The sequence below is a fragment of the Haliotis rufescens genome, unplaced genomic scaffold, assembly GCF_023055435.1.
Source record: "Haliotis rufescens isolate VD_foot unplaced genomic scaffold, xgHalRufe1.0.p SCAF_39, whole genome shotgun sequence".
Classification (NCBI taxonomy): Eukaryota; Metazoa; Mollusca; class Gastropoda; order Lepetellida; family Haliotidae; genus Haliotis; species Haliotis rufescens.
Genome location: NW_025964101.1, coordinates 3206847 through 3224983, shown reverse-complemented (window position 1 = coordinate 3224983; position 18137 = coordinate 3206847). Strand labels below are relative to the sequence as shown.

The following is an 18137-nucleotide window of genomic DNA, read 5'->3' as shown; positions in this document are numbered from 1 at the left end:
CCGGAGAGCGGAAGGTCCGGGGTTCCATCCCCGGCCGCGTCATACCAAAAGACGTTAAAAGATGGTACTTGTTGTTACCTTGTCTGGCGCTCGGCATTAAGGGGCTAAAACAAGGACTGGTCGGCTCGGAGTCAGTATACTGTGTGTGAGTGGGGTATTCATGTTAACTGCAGCATGGTATCTCAGTGGGCTAGCACTATAAATCGGCATCAGTCCGGACTAGTACAAGCAGCCACACACACACACGTGCATGCACGTCGCTATATAAGTGCAATAATCTTGGACGCGACGTTAAACCCAATTTCACCTCACCTCACCTCATAGGCAGTACATACCAATAGGAACTGGTATTGGTTTTCTATGTTTCCAAGGGGACACATCTCACATAGTATAAGGCTTCTAGGCTTTTCGTTTATCTTCCCGTTTCTATATTCAGTTGGTGTGAGTTACACCTACATTGAGCCAAAGCAATACGGAAATGGTTCTACGTCAAATACGTTTATAAATAGAGAACAGGAATAAGTTTAAATCTCATTAAAATCAGATTTTAGTTCTCGCTATCGCTAAGCAGCGAGAACTTAGATCTGATTTTAATGAGATTGGAATAAGTTTTTAAGCCTGACGATAGTGAAGCATGCCATTCCTGTAGCTATAAACTCGGCTAAAAGACAGTTGTGTTTATATTGATTGATTGATTTGAATAATTGATAGCTGGGTTGACATTTAAAATGTTCGAATATAAATCTTAATATGACTAGATGAATGAACGAGGTGTAGTTGGAATGTATATATGAATGTTTGAAGGAAAAACAGAACGAGAAAAAATAAAATTAAAATAAATAATATTGGTAAGATTTGAGAATGTTCGTTGAGAATGACGAATATTTGGGAATACATCTGATAATCTTGTGTAAAATAAATACATGGTGAATGGTAAAGTCGTCAGTGATTTCTTCATAATCACTTCTAATGACTGGTGCTGCATTATCCCGATCGCCGTCCATTGTTTTTGTTACTGACAGGTATATTTTTAATGAATTAATACAAGCTGTATTATAGTAATTATATCTTCGTAAGCGTATTGTAAGTACATATGTCGAACGCATAAACTCATCTTAAGAAACCAGGAAATTTTGGCGTCATTTCCGTCAGACGACGTTTGATTGATGATCAGTTGAAACGAAAGTAGTATTTAATATACGTGCGTTATAAACAATATCGGAACCACAGGGTATCTATCATAGTAGCCAGTCGAAGATGCATCGTTCTTTGTAGAGGGTAAGGCAATGTACTCTAAGTACTTTTATTATTCAATGCGCAAACTCAACCTCCATGAACTCACAACGATTTATTACAACAATCGCAATAAACACCGAAACGCACACGAGCGTGTTGAATGCCACTGCGCTTCCGCGATCGTGTAATCTCGAGAATCCTTTGACACTTGCATTACTTCCCTTTGTGACAGTTTCGGTTGGATATTGGCGGTTGTTTCTGAGTCGGTTATTAATAGTACTGTTTGGTTTGTGGGTTTGCGCATTATGCCATGGCAGAAGGAGTATGACTGTTATCCCGTAGCTGCATCATACCATGTTATTAGCATCACTGTGAAAAGAAATCTTGTCATGAAACTCGCAAGCAATTTTGGTCCGATTTGAAGAAAGTCCCAGGTCTGTTTTTACTGGTAACCTGAGTAATAGAAGCATATATATCATGCTTTTGTGTTGGCTTTGAGAGACGATCACTTGTGTTGGTTTGGTTTGGGCACGGAGCTTTATAACTTATACAAGTCCGTGGTTTGGGCAATGGATCACTGGTGTTGGTTGGGATGGTAGATCACTTGTATTGGTTGGATCAGAAGATCACTTGTTTTGGTTGCGATGGTAGATCACTTGTTTTGGTTGCGATGGTAGATCACTTGTGTTGGTTGGGATGGTAGATCACTGGTGTTGGTAGGGACGGTAGAACACTGGTGTTGGTAGGGACGGTAGATCACTGGTGTTGGTAGGGACGGTAGATCACTGGTGTTGGTTGGGACAGTAGATCTCTTGTGTTGGTTGGGACAGTAGATCACTTGTGTTGGCTGCGATGGTAGATCATTTGTGTTGGTTGGGACAGTAGATCACTTGTGTTGGTTGGGACAGTAGATCACTTTTTTTGGTTGGGATGGTAGATCACGTGTGTTGGTTGGGACAGTAGATCACTTGTGTTGGTTGGGACAGTAGATCTCTTGTGTTGGTTTAGACAGTAGATTACTTGTGTTGGTTGGGACAGTAGTTCTCTTGTGTTGGCTGGGACAGTAGATCACTGGTGTTGGTTGGGATGGTAGATCTCTTGTGTTGGTTTTGACAGTAGATCACTTGTGTTGGTTGGGATAGTAGATCTCTTGTGTTGGTTTAGACAGTAGATCACTTGTGTTGGCTGCGATGGTAGATCATTTGTGTTGGTTGGGACAGTAGATCACTTGTGTTGGTTGGGATGGTAGATCACTTTTTTTGGTTGGGATGGTAGATCACATGTGTTGGTTGGGACAGTAGATCACTTGTGTTGGTTGGGACAGTAGATCTCTTGTGTTGGTTTAGACAGTAGATCTCTTGTGTTGGTTGGGACAGTAGTTCTCTTGTGTTGGCTGGGACAGTAGATCACTGGTGTTGGTTGGGATGGTAGATCTCTTGTGTTGGTTTTGACAGTAGATCACTTGTGTTGGTTGGGACAGTAGATCTCTTGTGTTGGTTTAGACAGTAGATTACTTGTGTTGGTTGGGACAGTAGTTCTCTTGTGTTGGCTGGGACAGTAGATCACTGGTGTTGGTTGGGACAGTAGATCATTTGTGTTGGTTTTGACAGTAGATTACTTGTGTTGGTTGGGATGGTAGATCACTTTTTTTGGTTGGGATGGTAGATCACATGTGTTGGTTGGGATGGTAGATCACATGTGTTGGTTGGGACAGTAGATCTCTTGTGTTGGTTTAGACAGTAGATTACTTGTGTTGGTTGGGACAGTAGTTCTCTTGTGTTGGCCGGGACAGTAGATCACTGGTGTTGGTTGGGATGGTAGATCTCTTGTGTTGGTTTGGACAGTAGATCAATTGTGTTGGTTGGGACAGTAGATCTCTTGTGTTTGTTGGGACGGTAGATCACTTGTGTTGGTTGGGACAGTAGATCACTTGTGTTTGTTGGGATGGTAGATCACTTTTTTTGGTTGGGATGGTAGATCACGTGTGTTGGTTGGGACAGTAGATCTCTTGTGTTGGCTGGGACAGTAGATCACTTGTGTTGGTTGGAACAGTAGATCACTTGTGTTGGTTTGGACAGTAGATCTCTTGTGTTGGCTGGGACGGTAGATCACTGGTGTTGGTTGGAACAGTAGATCTCTTGTGTTGGTTTGGACAGTAGATCACTTGTGTTGGTTGGGACAGTAGATCACATGTGTTTGTTGGGACAGTAGATCACTTGTGTTTGTTGGGACAGTAGATCTCTTGTGTTGGTTGGGACAGTAGATCTCTTGTGTTGGTTGGGACAGTAGATCACTTGTGTTTGTTGGGACAGTAGATCTCTTGTGTTGGTTGGGACAGTAGATCACTTGTGTTGGCTGCGATGGTAGATCATTTGTGTTGGTTGGGACAGTAGATCACTTGTGTTGGTTGGGACAGTAGATCACTTTTTTTGGTTGGGATGGTAGATCACGTGTGTTGGTTGGGACAGTAGATCACTTGTGTTGGTTGGGACAGTAGATCTCTTGTGTTGGTTTAGACAGTAGATTACTTGTGTTGGTTGGGACAGTAGTTCTCTTGTGTTGGCTGGGACAGTAGATCACTGGTGTTGGTTGGGATGGTAGATCTCTTGTGTTGGTTTTGACAGTAGATCACTTGTGTTGGTTGGGATAGTAGATCTCTTGTGTTGGTTTAGACAGTAGATCACTTGTGTTGGCTGCGATGGTAGATCATTTGTGTTGGTTGGGACAGTAGATCACTTGTGTTGGTTGGGATGGTAGATCACTTTTTTTGGTTGGGATGGTAGATCACATGTGTTGGTTGGGACAGTAGATCACTTGTGTTGGTTGGGACAGTAGATCTCTTGTGTTGGTTTAGACAGTAGATCTCTTGTGTTGGTTGGGACAGTAGTTCTCTTGTGTTGGCTGGGACAGTAGATCACTGGTGTTGGTTGGGATGGTAGATCTCTTGTGTTGGTTTTGACAGTAGATCACTTGTGTTGGTTGGGACAGTAGATCTCTTGTGTTGGTTTAGACAGTAGATTACTTGTGTTGGTTGGGACAGTAGTTCTCTTGTGTTGGCTGGGACAGTAGATCACTGGTGTTGGTTGGGACAGTAGATCATTTGTGTTGGTTTTGACAGTAGATTACTTGTGTTGGTTGGGATGGTAGATCACTTTTTTTGGTTGGGATGGTAGATCACATGTGTTGGTTGGGATGGTAGATCACATGTGTTGGTTGGGACAGTAGATCTCTTGTGTTGGTTTAGACAGTAGATTACTTGTGTTGGTTGGGACAGTAGTTCTCTTGTGTTGGCCGGGACAGTAGATCACTGGTGTTGGTTGGGATGGTAGATCTCTTGTGTTGGTTTGGACAGTAGATCAATTGTGTTGGTTGGGACAGTAGATCTCTTGTGTTTGTTGGGACGGTAGATCACTTGTGTTGGTTGGGACAGTAGATCACTTGTGTTTGTTGGGATGGTAGATCACTTTTTTTGGTTGGGATGGTAGATCACGTGTGTTGGTTGGGACAGTAGATCTCTTGTGTTGGCTGGGACAGTAGATCACTTGTGTTGGTTGGAACAGTAGATCACTTGTGTTGGTTTGGACAGTAGATCTCTTGTGTTGGCTGGGACGGTAGATCACTGGTGTTGGTTGGAACAGTAGATCTCTTGTGTTGGTTTGGACAGTAGATCACTTGTGTTGGTTGGGACAGTAGATCACATGTGTTTGTTGGGACAGTAGATCACTTGTGTTTGTTGGGACAGTAGATCTCTTGTGTTGGTTGGGACAGTAGATCTCTTGTGTTGGTTGGGACAGTAGATCACTTGTGTTTGTTGGGACAGTAGATCTCTTGTGTTGGTTGGGACAGTAGATCTCTTGTGTTGGTTGGGACAGTAGATCACTTGTGTTGGTTTGGAAAGTAGATCACTTGTGTTGGTTTGGACAGTAGATCACTTGTGTTGGTTGGGATGGTAGATCACTTGTGTTGGTTGCGACAGTAGATCACTTGTGTTTGTTGGGACAGTAGATCACTTGTGTTGGTTGGGATGGTAGATCACTTGTGTTAGTTGGAACAGTAGATCTCTTGTGTTTGTTGGGACAGTAGATCTCTTGTGTTTGTTGGGACAGTAGATCTCTTGTGTTGGTTGGGACAGTAGATCTCTTGTGTTGGTTGGGACAGTAGATCTCTTGTGTTGGTTTGGACAGTAGATCACTGGTGTTTGTTGGGACTGTAGATCTCTTGTGTTGGTTGGGACAGTAGATCTCTTGTGTTGGTTGGGACAGTAGATCTCTTGTGTTGGTTTGGACAGTAGATCACTGGTGTTGTATGGAACAGTAGATCTCTTGTGTTGGTTTGGACTTGTGTGGGCGTTTGACAGTAGATCTCTGGTGTGGGTTTGGACAGTAGATCACTGGTGTTGGTTGGAACAGTAGATCTCTTGTGTTGGTTTGGACTTGTGTGGGCGTTTGACAGTAGATCTCTGGTGTGGGTTGGAACAGTAGATCTCTTGTGTTGGTTGGGACTTGTGTGGGCGTTTGACAGTAGATCTCTGGTGTGGGTTGGAACAGTAGATCTCTTGTGTTGGTTGGGACTTGTGTGGGCGTTTGACAGTAGATCTCTGGTGTGGGTTGGAACAGTAGATCTCTTGTGTTGGTTGGGACTTATGTGGGCGTTTGACAGTAGATCTCTGGTGTGGGTTGGAACAGTGGGTCACAAGGAATACTTAGGTGCTGGGGGTGGGGGGTTCCTCCACCTAGTTGGGGTGGGGGTGGGGTGGGGTTGGGGTGGTTCCTCCACCTTGTTCGGATGGGGTTGGGGTGGGGGTGGTTCCTCCACCTAGTTCGGATGGGGTTGGGGTGGGGGTGGTTCCTCCACCTAGTTCGGGTGGGGGTGGGGATGGGGTGGGGGGTGGTTCCCCCACCTAGTTCCTAGGGCTGTTCCTCCACCTGGTTGCTAGGGCTGGTTCCTCCACTTAGTTTCTGGGTTGGTTCCTCCACCTAGTTCCTGGGGGTGGTTCCTCCTCTTAGTTCTTGGGAAGGTTACTGCAATTAGCTTCATGAGGGTGGGGGGGGGGGGGGGGGTCCTCCACCTAGTTCTTGGGAAGGTTACTGCACTTAGTTCCTCTACCTAGTTCCTGGGGGTGGTTCCTCCACCTCGTTCTTGGGAAGGTTACTGCACTTAGCTTAATGGGGTTGTTCCTCAACTCTGTTCCTGGGGGTGGTTCCTCCACCTCGTTCTTGGGAAGGTTACTGCACTTAGCTTAATGGGGTTGTTCCTCAACTCTGTTCCTGGGGGTGGTTCCTCCACCTCGTTCTTGGGAAGGTTACTGCACTTAGCTTAATGGGGTTGTCATCAACTCAGTTCCTGGGGGTGGTTGCTCCACCTCGTTCTTGGGAAGGTTACTGCACTTAGCTTAATGGGGTTGTCATCAACTCAGTTCCTGGGGGTGGTTCCTCCACCTTTGTTCTTTGGAAGGTTACTGCACTTAGCTTAATGGGGTTGTTCCTCAACTCAGTTCCTGGGGGTGGTTCCTCCACCTTTGTTCTTTGGAAGGTTACTGCACTTAGCTTAATGGGGTTGTTCCTCAACTCAGTTCCTGGGGGTGGTTCCTCCACCTCATTCTTGGGAAGGTTACTGCACTTAGCTTAATGGGGTTGTTCCTCAACTCAGTTCCTGGGGGTGGTTCCTCCACTTCGTCCTTGGGGAGCCTTCTTCCCAACAAACATTACAAACCCTTCTGAATCTGAAGAGGAGAGACTAGGCATGATTGTATTAACTGTAAAGAATACATCATTGGCGGACATAGCCAATTAATTCCACTTCTTTTGTTCCTAGGAAGAGGAAGAAGTAGGATGGAGAAGCAATATTCCCAGGAGTTCTTTGCTTCCTTTGTGGAGCAGCTTCAACAGGTGTGTCGGAATTATTTAAACTTCAGTCAGTTTGTGGAGGTCAGTGGCTATGTGTGTGTGGAGATTGACAACATGAAGAAGGAGAGATACGTCCTCAGTGAACTGCTACAGAGCAGTGGTAATGTGGTCAGTGAGAGCTACTGCACGAAGGCATTCAAAACGTTAGGAAATACAAAGAATGTGTCCTTGTCAGGTATGAGTGCAAGACAAGGGGTCCCATTACATCCTAGGACCAATTTCAATAGAAACAATTCAAACTATGGACAGAGTAACCAAAGAACAGTTCTAAATCAAATTGTGTCTGGTGGGCATGGACAAAGATCTGAATTCTCTACCAGAATTGAACAAGTTCCATCCAGACAACTCGGCCATGGCGTCATGAATGATGAGGACAATGGAAGCAGTTCAAGTGTTCTCAGTAGAGGCAGTGTATCTGCTGGCAGAAATTCTCAGTCAAGGGTTCCATTTTCCCAGTTAAAACAGACTTCACACAGAAATGTTCCAGTGCAGCACAACAGACAATATGTGAATGCTGATACAGCTAGTGTTCAAGGCCAAAGATTGTTGCAGACCTCCAGTGCAGAAAGGCCAAGAACAAGACCATCACCTTTACACAGCAACCACACTAATAGTTCAGCGTCTACGCTTAGTGATGCTTCAGATCTTCCCGATATTGAAGTCAAAGGTGAGGAGGTTCAAGTGACATTGCCTCAGTTTGTCAGTCTGGACAATACAAGATCTGGGCACATGCATCCCCAAAATAATAACGCACAGCACAGCTTATCATCCAGCAGTTCTCCTGCTCGTGCTGAAGGACGAGCAGCTGTCTGGTCAACGCCTCTGTCCTCCATGTCCACTGTGAATGATGATGATGATGATGAAATCATAGATCTGGATTTGTTTGAAGATGATTTAGAGGAAAGTCTGACAAATGAACCTTTCTCCATGGAGGATGACTCGAGAGACGTGACTGCTTCAGCTGCCTATCAGAGTGCGAGCGTTCCTTCCTGTGTTGTCCAGAAGAGTTCAAGTGGTATGAGTCCTGGGTCCAAGCATGTCATGAAGTCGGCCATTAAGCAGTTCCAGAGGTACCACTCTGACAAGTGTGGCCAGGACATCGATCTGTGGGCCACTCCTCCTGAACAGCTGAATGACCTTCTGCTGGACTTCTACCAAGGTGGGAGAACACTCAATGGCAAAGAACTTACGCCAGGATCACTGAAAAACGTACAGATATACCTGGACAAATATCTGCGGGAGGGAGGATACCCGTTTTCACTTTCAAAGGATGAGCACTTCAAAACATCAAGAGATTTTATCAAGGCAAAAGTTCACGAAAATAGTAAATTTGTGGTAGCTCAGAGACATATTCCAGTGAATGACATGGACATTGAAATTCTATTTCAAACTCGTCAGCTTGGATCACACAGCCCTGAGTCTGTTATCAATACAATGTGGGTTCTCAATTCCAAATTCTTTGCTATTAGACGACCTTCTGAACATTTCAACCTGAAATGGGGGGACATTGCCCTGAAAATGGACGACCAAGGTCACGAGTACCTGGAGAGACAGACCAAAGGCTATGAGACATTTGCTCTCCGAGTATTTGCAAATTCAGATATTGCTGAAAGGTGTTTTGTCAATGTGTACAAGCAGTACAAGGTATCTCGACCCAAGCTGATGCTTGATGAATCAAGTGCCTTCTATCTGAAGGGCAACAAGTCACCTGTGATTGATGTGTGGTTTCTCCCGGACTCAATGTCTTGGTGCTCGCTCATCAACTTGTGGAAGAAGATGGTCACCGGGAGTGGGCTGCCAGTTAATAAGAAAATATTCTAGGTTGGTGATGAGGCAAGGATGGAAATTAACTTGAAACAGAGTTTTGTCCCAGTATGATAACATTTTAATATAAAATGTCAATGGCAGAAAATAACCAGTCTTGATGGGGGCCGGGGGGCCCAGTCGTCTAAGACACTGTGATTGGCTGTGCAGAGTTGCGTCCCTTGGGCATGCCAGAAACCTATGATTGTGGGTTCGAACCCCGGTTTGCCCCAATTATGTTTCTAGGTTTGTCAACACCATACCTGTGCTCGTGGGTTTCACAGAAGTGGTAAACGTCTGAGACCTGCATCACTTCAGGCTATCCTCCCACATTAAGCTAACATGCCGCAATATAACTGGAATACTGTTAAAAGCGGCGTTAAACCAAACTAATTCACTAGTCTTGATTTCAAGCCAAAATTCGAATTAGCATAAAATGCAATGTAGTGGTGAACATTGTATGAATGGATCACTGGAAATCAGTGGTGTCACCACCATTAGATGAACTGATTTCAGCTGGCGGGCTAGTAAACTTCCTGTGCCTCGTGTGATGCAAGTATAGTGACTGTTATATCCCATCTGGTTGGTTCAGTATCAAAGCTAGATTCCAGGATGAAGTGCCACAATATATTGGTGATATTTGTCATTGATCCCATGTTTTTTGCATTGGATACAGGATATTGAGTTGCACCATGAAATTATTGCGGGTAGGTGACAATATCCTAAACTGTGACAGTGTGTGGAAGGTTTTGTGACACCATGGTGATGAGAATCTGCATTTGCACTTGTTATTTTTTATGAGTAGGAAGTTAGCTCAGTGTCAGTCAGTGCTTTTAACTACAGATGGACGTGTTGTTGTAGTTGACAGTGAAGGTTGGAGTAGCATTTATGTCTAACAGTAGTTTTATAAGGCTGTCTGGACTTCTCCGTGTTATGTGAGGAAATCTATGACGTGTGGCAGGATGGGGATTAGACTATTGACACTGGATGACAAAAGGTATTAAGGAAACAGGATTTATTTATTTAATCATGTTCTGGCTGGTTTGACAATGTGTGAAAGTGAATTAACAAAATATGCCTCCTTACGTCTTTTTGTCTCCAAAATTTACTGCCTCGTGAAGCTATTGCAAGTGTGTGTTGCTCACAGTGTTTGCAGAACTTTCCTGCTCCCAATACTTGCCAGATTTACAGTATTTGGTTTGCCACTCTTTGTTTGCAGAGGAAAAATAAAGAAACATGTTAAATCCACGGTCAGCTATCATGCCTTTTCTGTTCAGTTGTGACCGTTGCATAAGTTCTGTACCCACAAGATCGCAAACATCACGTGCAACCATCGGTTTCATTTTGAGACCAGTGTAGCTAGTTGTGTTTGCACGTTGGCTCCTCGTTGGTGTTGAATTATTTATGTCTTAGAAAGACCATAAAAGTGTGCATTTATGAAAATAATACACTCAGGCACTCCTCGCCCTTCGTGTGTTACACTAAAGAAAATGCACATGTAACTGGACATTTGTTAGAAATAATTTATGAGGCCGCAAATTATTTGTGCGTTATCTGACCTAAAATCAACATCAAAGTAACAAAAAACTGGGTAATCAGAGTTAAAATACAGCCTGAAAGTTAAAATAAATCAGTAGATAAGGGAAAATAAATACAACACAAATATGTTGCACGTAAATTTCATGCACTACATTGGTAATGCAGTTTGTGTGATTTGCTTTGCTTGGCCAATCCTTTCAGCTGAAACATCTACAGCTGAAACATCTACAGCTGAAACATCTACAGCTGAAACATCTACAGCTGAAACATCTACAGCTGAAACAATAGATTGACGTCAAAAGCTGTCCTTTAGTTTTCACAAATGCATGCTATTTGGTTCTCTCTTTGTGATATACTAAGCATGAATGAGTGTGGTTTAGGCCTGTTTTGGATATATTGCAGTCATATTTCGGCAGGGAATACCAACCATTGTCGGGAAAAAAGCCTTTGTTGCGGTGTGACGATGATTTAATCCTTCAAAGGCTACCTTTTGAGAAGCCACATATGAATATGCAATTTGTTTGATCCCCTTTCCAAAGCAGCATTGATACATCGTTACTATTCTTCATCATTGAACTGCGGACATGGATAGCCCAGTCATCTAAGGCCCCGCCATTCTCTGTGCAGAGTTACCTCCCTTGGGCGCTCCAGAAACCTAGGATTGTGGGTTCAAATAGTTGTAGGTTTCACTAAAGTGGTAAACTTCTAAGACAGGTATCACTTCGGGCTTTCCTCCAACATTAAGCTGACATGCCGTGATATAACTGGAATACTGTTTGGAGCGGCATTAAACCCAACACACTCACTCACTCATCATTCAACCTTGTCATTTGATCCCAGGGCAAACAGTAGCATAATGTTGCAAATATTTTGAATATTTTAGTTTTAATCACTGTTGTTCAGTCAAATTGTGTTCAAATTGCTGTACAAGAATACAGATGTGCCCTGTATCGTTTCTTAGCAACAAAGCCACAGCTCCTTCTCTTCTCTCTCTTCCCCCCCCCCCCAAGATTGTCATAACAAAGGCAGATAACTCTTAACATATTTCCATGGCATTGCTAAAAAATTGCACCATAATGTGTTCTCTTTACCTGACTCTGTTGGGTCTTATGCCACCTTAATTATTTCTCCGTAATTGTTAGGAGCCTGTAATCTGACTTTATCTTTATACTTGATGTATAGGTCTTCAGCAACCCATGCTTGCTGTAACAGGCGACTATGCTTGTCGTAAGAGGTGACTAACGGGATCGTATGGTCAGGCTCGCTGACTTTGTTGATGCATGGCATCGTATCCCAATGGGGTGGCTCAATGCTCATGATGTCAATCACTGGATTGTCTGGTCCAGACTTGAATTTTTACAGACCGCCATGATATAGCTGGAATATTGCTGGGTGCAGCGTTAAACAACAAACAAACAAAACAAACAAACAAAAACTTGATGTATAGAATATTTACATTATGTCTCAGTCAAAATAAATGTTATATTTTCAATGATGTTTTACCTATGTGAGAAGTTAATAAATAATAACACTTGCTGTGTTCTGATGGAGGAAAATGGATGAGCCTTTGTGGTATTCTTTTGTTGTTGCAATGTCCCTATTGTTGTTATACCTCACAGGTTTTTGACCAATGAATCAAGCAAAGGCCGGTTTCCAAGGAGATTGAAGATAGCCATTGCATTGGCTACAGGCTTCACTTCAACATCATTAGTGAACAGACCGCCTCAGTGGTCTAGTGGTAGAGGGGCTAAAACAAGGACTGGTCGGCTCGGAGTCAGTATACTGTGTCTGAGTGGGATATTCATGTTAAACTGCAGCATGGTATCTCAGTGAGCTAGCACTATAAATCGGCATCAGTCCGGACTAGTACAAGCAGCCACACAAACACACACACATACATGCCAGTCGCTATATAAGTGCAATAATCTTGGACGTGACGTTAAACCCCATTTCACCTCACCACGTCACCTGAGTATTACACATGCCCTGTCTATACAACTGTATTTAGGGGAGCATGAATGCATTAGCAGATGAAAATAGGGTACATCCACAACAAGGAACTGAGGAAGGGTCAATCGTGCATTGATGGCTCATGGCAGTGTGTTATATCTGCTTCTTCTTAATCAGTTAGCATCCTTCATACCAGGCCTGGATGGCCCAGTCGTCTAAGGCGCAACAATTCACTGTGAGTTATGTCCCATGGGCACGCTAGAAACCTGCTATTGCCGGTTAAATCCCAGACTAGTACAAGCAGCCACACAAACACACAAACACGTACATGCCCGTTGCTATATAAGTGCAATAATCTTGGACGCGACGTTAAACCCATTCCACCTCACCTCACCTCACCTCACCTCATTAGTGAACAACCAGGTTGTGAGACTGTAACCATCACAAACTGCTGTGTGGGGGAGTGATATGTTTGTGTTCTGCTGCTGTCAAAACTGCTCATAAGTTACCACGTCTGGACTAGATTATGGATTCCAAATCCATTTGTCTATATGTTTGGAGAAATGGAATGTATGCATTACTCTGAACCACTGTCAAGATGGCATTCAATATTCATCAACGCTACTATGATGTATTGACTCAGCTGAGAGTTGTCTCCCCTTGAAATCCATATTTAGTGGCAATTGTCACAACTAAATTCCCAAGCTCTGTTCCAGCACGTGACCCCTTGCAGTATCATTGCGGACACCAGTCAGGATGCAGCCATTACAAGAATTCATCTTCAAATTCTAATCAGTCACTGTGGGTGAATTGTTTTCAACATCTTCTTGTCCTTGGAATACCAAAAGTCGACAGCAGTATTGGTGACTTGCTACTTTGTTTGCAAATAGACAAAGACACATTTTGACGTTTATATGTTTAATACAAATATTCAACACAAACTGTATTCCTTGCCATACAGTTACAAGTCATTGGTGAATATATTGTTTGACAACATGCAGGTACCACATACATCCAGTACAGACCCAGCCCTGGCACAGACTCCAACTACTGGTGGAATATTTGATCAAACCCTTACTCTGATGTGACATACCCCTCACACAGAGCCATCGTCTCGGCATAAAATTCTGATTTAATAAGATTGTCAAATAATCCTCTTTAAATTAAACTTGATAATGACTTAGAACTTAATTTAACCAATTAAAAAGTAAAATCAACTTTTCTCATCTGAGCTTTGACATGTACAAAACATCTTGTGTTGGGGTATATACCTCTTGGTGAGTGAGTATGGGTATAACGCCGCTTCAAACAGTATTTCAGTTATATGACATTGATGTGGGAGGAAAGTTAGAATGGAAGAAGATCTTAGATGTTATCACTTTGGAGAAACACAATTACGGGTTTGGCGCTGACAAACCTTGAACCTGAGCAAACGAGGGTTCAAACCCATGATTAATGGCTTCTGTTGGGTATTTGGTGCCTTAGACAACTGGGCGGCCAACCATGCCTGACTAAAAGCAGTATTTTACTTATCATGATACGCCAGTTTGATGCGAGAGGTGAAGCCAAAAGTGTCGCGTGTTGTGACTTGGTGAAAACCAAGTCTGATGCAGAAAAACAAAAACACGACAGTCAGGTAAATATGGGATTAAACATATGGCCAGCAGATCCATCAAATAAGGGACACAACTCTGCCACCCCAACACCATAGACATCAGAACAAGTTGTAAAGGGAATAGTGTCTGCCAGTTTGACCAGTGCCAGTGCCAGACTCAAGACTGTACACGGATGTATTCCCTTTCATGACACAAACTGACTGACTGACTGTATGAGGAATGACACGCTTGAAGCTGACCATCACTGTCTCCACGGAGTACTAATGGCGCAACGGAAGTGACGACAGATGGAGAATAGACTATCGTGATGAGTATTCACAAACATGTATACAGACAGACACTGACGCATCACTGAACAAGGCTACGCACTTAAGGACTGATCCTGATGATGCCATGTTAACATTGTCACAGAGTCCTGGTAATATGGACTGTAGGAGCTATCCTCGGATAAGTCAGTTGGAACATATTTTGCAAGGTCGTGAAATTGAATTTCACCTACGATGACCTAAGCTGTTTCAGTGAGCTTTGTCTCGATTAATACAGTAGATGAGTAAGCTTGTATACTTAGAACAGTATTTCAGTAATATCACAACATGTGAGCTTTAAATGGGAGGAAATCCTGAAATGCAGGTCCTCGACATATACAACTTTGAAGAAACCCACAAGCACGGGTATGGTGCTGAACTAGAAACATGATCAGGACGACAGGATTCAAACCACATAGTTTTATGGCATATCTAAGGGACACAACTCTGTACAAGAATCTGCTGTGCCTCAGAAGGCTGTGTATGAGGACATGCAAGAGTTGTCTTTCCTGGTGTTAATCACCCACAGTCCCATTGTAGACTCTGAATTAGAAAGAAAATGTTCTGAAGTTTGCAAGAGACACACTCACAGGGAATATCTTGCTGGGAAATATCGATCTAAACTTTAGATCGATATTTCCCGGCAAGATATTCCCTGTGGCAGTTCATTACCTCAAATATTACTTTAGATTCTAAAGTAATATTTGAGGTAATGAACTGCCACTTTTCAGACCTGATCTGCACAATATTTTCCAATTTTGATAAGAAGCATTTGAAAACAAGCTAAAGGTACAAAAAAAATTGATTTACTTTCTGTATTAAATGATAGTTTCAGCATATATAGTAATGGTTGATGGCTATTGGTGCTTAAGGGTTGTTTTATGTGAAATCGGGAAAATCGGGAAAATCTGGACTGAGTGAACACGGTGTTTTAACAAAAACTCTTTACATTTGAATGCCAAATATGTCCAAAGATTTGAGTGTATTTATACCTTTTGTATTGCCAATGCTTCTTGATAAAAGCTGGCTCAAATAATTTTCTTTCTATTTCAGAACTACATAATCATTCCCAATGGACATGTATACAACAAACATGAAGACAAATTTAATGCCACAATCTTTATGAAGGGACAAACATTTGAATCAAAACCAAATTCCTATGGGTAACTAATGCGTAACAGTGTACCTTAAGCTTCTATAACAGTCTTTCTCCATCTGTTCAATGAGCTATGTACAAAGCTTGCTACTAGTGAACAGGGTCGTCTCTACAAGCAGCTGGATTAAATGTCTGCCAGTGATACAATGAAACATGACCGTGAATATCCTCAGAAAACAAGTTTTTTCTCTTTGACTCTGATAAACCATCATCAAAGCCCATATTGTATTAAAAGTAAGTTTACAATACACCAAAACATAAATTTAACCATTGAAATATAAGAAACGCACTTAATGTCATGTACATGAATACTTGTTAACATTATCATCAATAAAGTACTGAAAAACAGTTAAGGACCACGCGATTCATTCATATTACTAGAGTGAGTGAGTGAGTATGGTTTTACGCCGCTTTTAGCAATATTCCAGCAATGTCACGGCGGGGGACACCAGAAATGGGTTTCACACATTGTACCCATGTCGGGAATCGAACCCGGGTCTTCGGCGTGACGAGCGAACACTTTAACCACTGGGCTACCCGACCGCCCCCATATTACTATAGTTCATGGCAGATTAACTATAGTAATATGAAAGAATCAGTGGCCCTCAACTTTTTCCAGTAGTATATGAACATCGTAGATAGGGTGTATTTATTCAGCCTAACTAAAAGTTCATAAAAACAAAGATCAAGGTCACATTAACGGCAGAGTGACGAAATAAATCAAAGAATTCAGGAAGTTGTTATTTTTGCTTGCTAAGTTCATTAAGTCAAAGGGAAAAAATAACTAAATAAACACTAATGAGGAAAAGTGAAATATTTTACCACGAACCACAGCAGCAACAGTCACTGTGATACAAAGAAAACTGAAACGGCTCCATGTAACCAAACCATTATATACCGACAAATAAAGTTCAGGACCATGAATATTTTAGGGGATATCTTTTTGTAGTGAAGACTGACAACACATTTCACAGAGATATCCTCCCAGAAAGTCATGATCCCTAACATGTTCAGTATAGGTTGGCATAATGGGTGCACCAAGTCATCGACACCAACGCCGACGTCAACCTGACGGCTGGTGTTGTACATGACGTCACTCCTGCTATTCACAGTATATGTACACGGCACAAATATACAGCAATTGTTGCTAATTCCATGAACGACATGACTGTCTTCCCACCCAGTACATCGACAATCCAGTGATCATAGATTTGGAAGAATTCTTGATACTAGGCATTCCCACAAAGTAACCAATCACATCAGGCTCATGTGAGAGTAATCATTTGATTGGCTGTTGTTCTGATGCACTTTCATGTTCTAATGAACCGTACTCGCTAGTGTCCGTGCCAGTCTTGTCTCCATCAAGTTAGCATTGCTACTCTACATAATGATAGAAGTTCTGGGATTGGTTGGTAGATATCGGCCCTTGCCATCCAGAGCTTATGCTGTTTTTCAATTTAACTGTTTGCAATTTCAGACTTTTTCATTGGAAAACACAATTGTGTACACAACTACCCGGGTTAAGCCCACTGAGTTGGCAACCACAGATTATTGAGCCCCACGCTGTTGCGCCAACAAGACAACCCCCCTCGTGAGACTGGTAAGGCTGGCCAAAAAGATCAATAATCAGAAGGGAAGAAATAGTTATGATTATCAATATGAAAATTGTATCATTGATAATATCTCACATAAACTATTGTGATGAAATAAAGTTTTAATTCACCGGAGCAGACTTGTCTTGTCCATTGCCAAAGACGGAGAGCAACTGACTTTGTTATACATGTATCTTAAATGTCCACAAAGTAATCCATGCATAAATGTGTTGTTTTGTCTCTGAGCTTTTTGCATATTTGCTAAAAGTTACTTCTCCGATATTTATTTTTAATAATTGATTGATATTTAGTTTACAATTGTCAATCTCTAAGATCTACATTGATAGGCAGCTTGTTCGGGCAACAACCACATATTGGGTCGCTGTTGTGGCTACTAGACAACCACCCTAGTCAGGCAACAACCACATATTGGGTCGCTGTTGTGGCTACTAGACAACCACCGTAGTCAGGCGACCAACCACATATTGGGTCGCTGTTGCTGCTACTAGACAACCGCCCTAGTCAGGTGACCAACCACATATTGGGTCGCTGATGTGGCTACTAGACAACCACCCTATTTAGGCGATCAAACACATATTGGATCGCTGTTGTGGCTACTAGACAACCACCCTAGTCAGGCGATCAAACACATATTGGATCGCTGTTGTGGCTACGAGGTCGACTGGGGCAGGCAACCACAGCATACAGGTTTGGTTCTATGAAGGGGTTCTTCATGCAGAGAGCTATCATATTGCTGCAACAGATCTGGACCCACTTGCACAAAGCGATCTTAGCGCTAAGATGATCGTAACTCCATACTTAACATAGGCTTATGATAGTCTTAGTGCTAAGATCGCTTTGTGCAAGTGAGCCCTGATCTTTAAGAGTGAGTGAGTGAGTTGGTTTAACACCGCTTTTAACAGTATTCCAGTTATATCACAGCGTGTCAGCTTAATGTGGGAGGAAGGCCCGAAGTGATGCAGGTCTCAGACGTTTACCACTTCGGTGAAACCCACGAGCACGGGTATGGTGCT

General features: G+C 42.7%; 1 protein-coding gene and 1 long non-coding RNA gene across 2 annotated transcripts; one reads left to right on the top strand and one right to left on the bottom strand.

The window, feature by feature from the left end:
* The first annotated feature begins 1207 nt into the window (after window positions 1-1207).
* Window positions 1208-8999, top strand: LOC124149196. Its single transcript, XM_048381523.1, has 2 exons — window positions 1208-1278; window positions 7051-8999. Exon 2 carries the CDS (start codon window positions 7068-7070, stop codon window positions 8961-8963), a length of 1896 nt encoding a protein of 631 aa, XP_048237480.1. The 5' UTR covers window positions 1208-1278; window positions 7051-7067; the 3' UTR covers window positions 8964-8999.
* Window positions 9000-13335: 4336 nt separating this feature from the next.
* Window positions 13336-17990, bottom strand: LOC124149197. Its single transcript, XR_006863069.2, has 2 exons — window positions 15089-17990; window positions 13336-14954 (listed from the first exon to the last, which is right to left on the bottom strand). It is a non-coding gene; the product is annotated as an uncharacterized LOC124149197 (long non-coding RNA).
* Window positions 17991-18137: the final 147 nt, after the last annotated feature.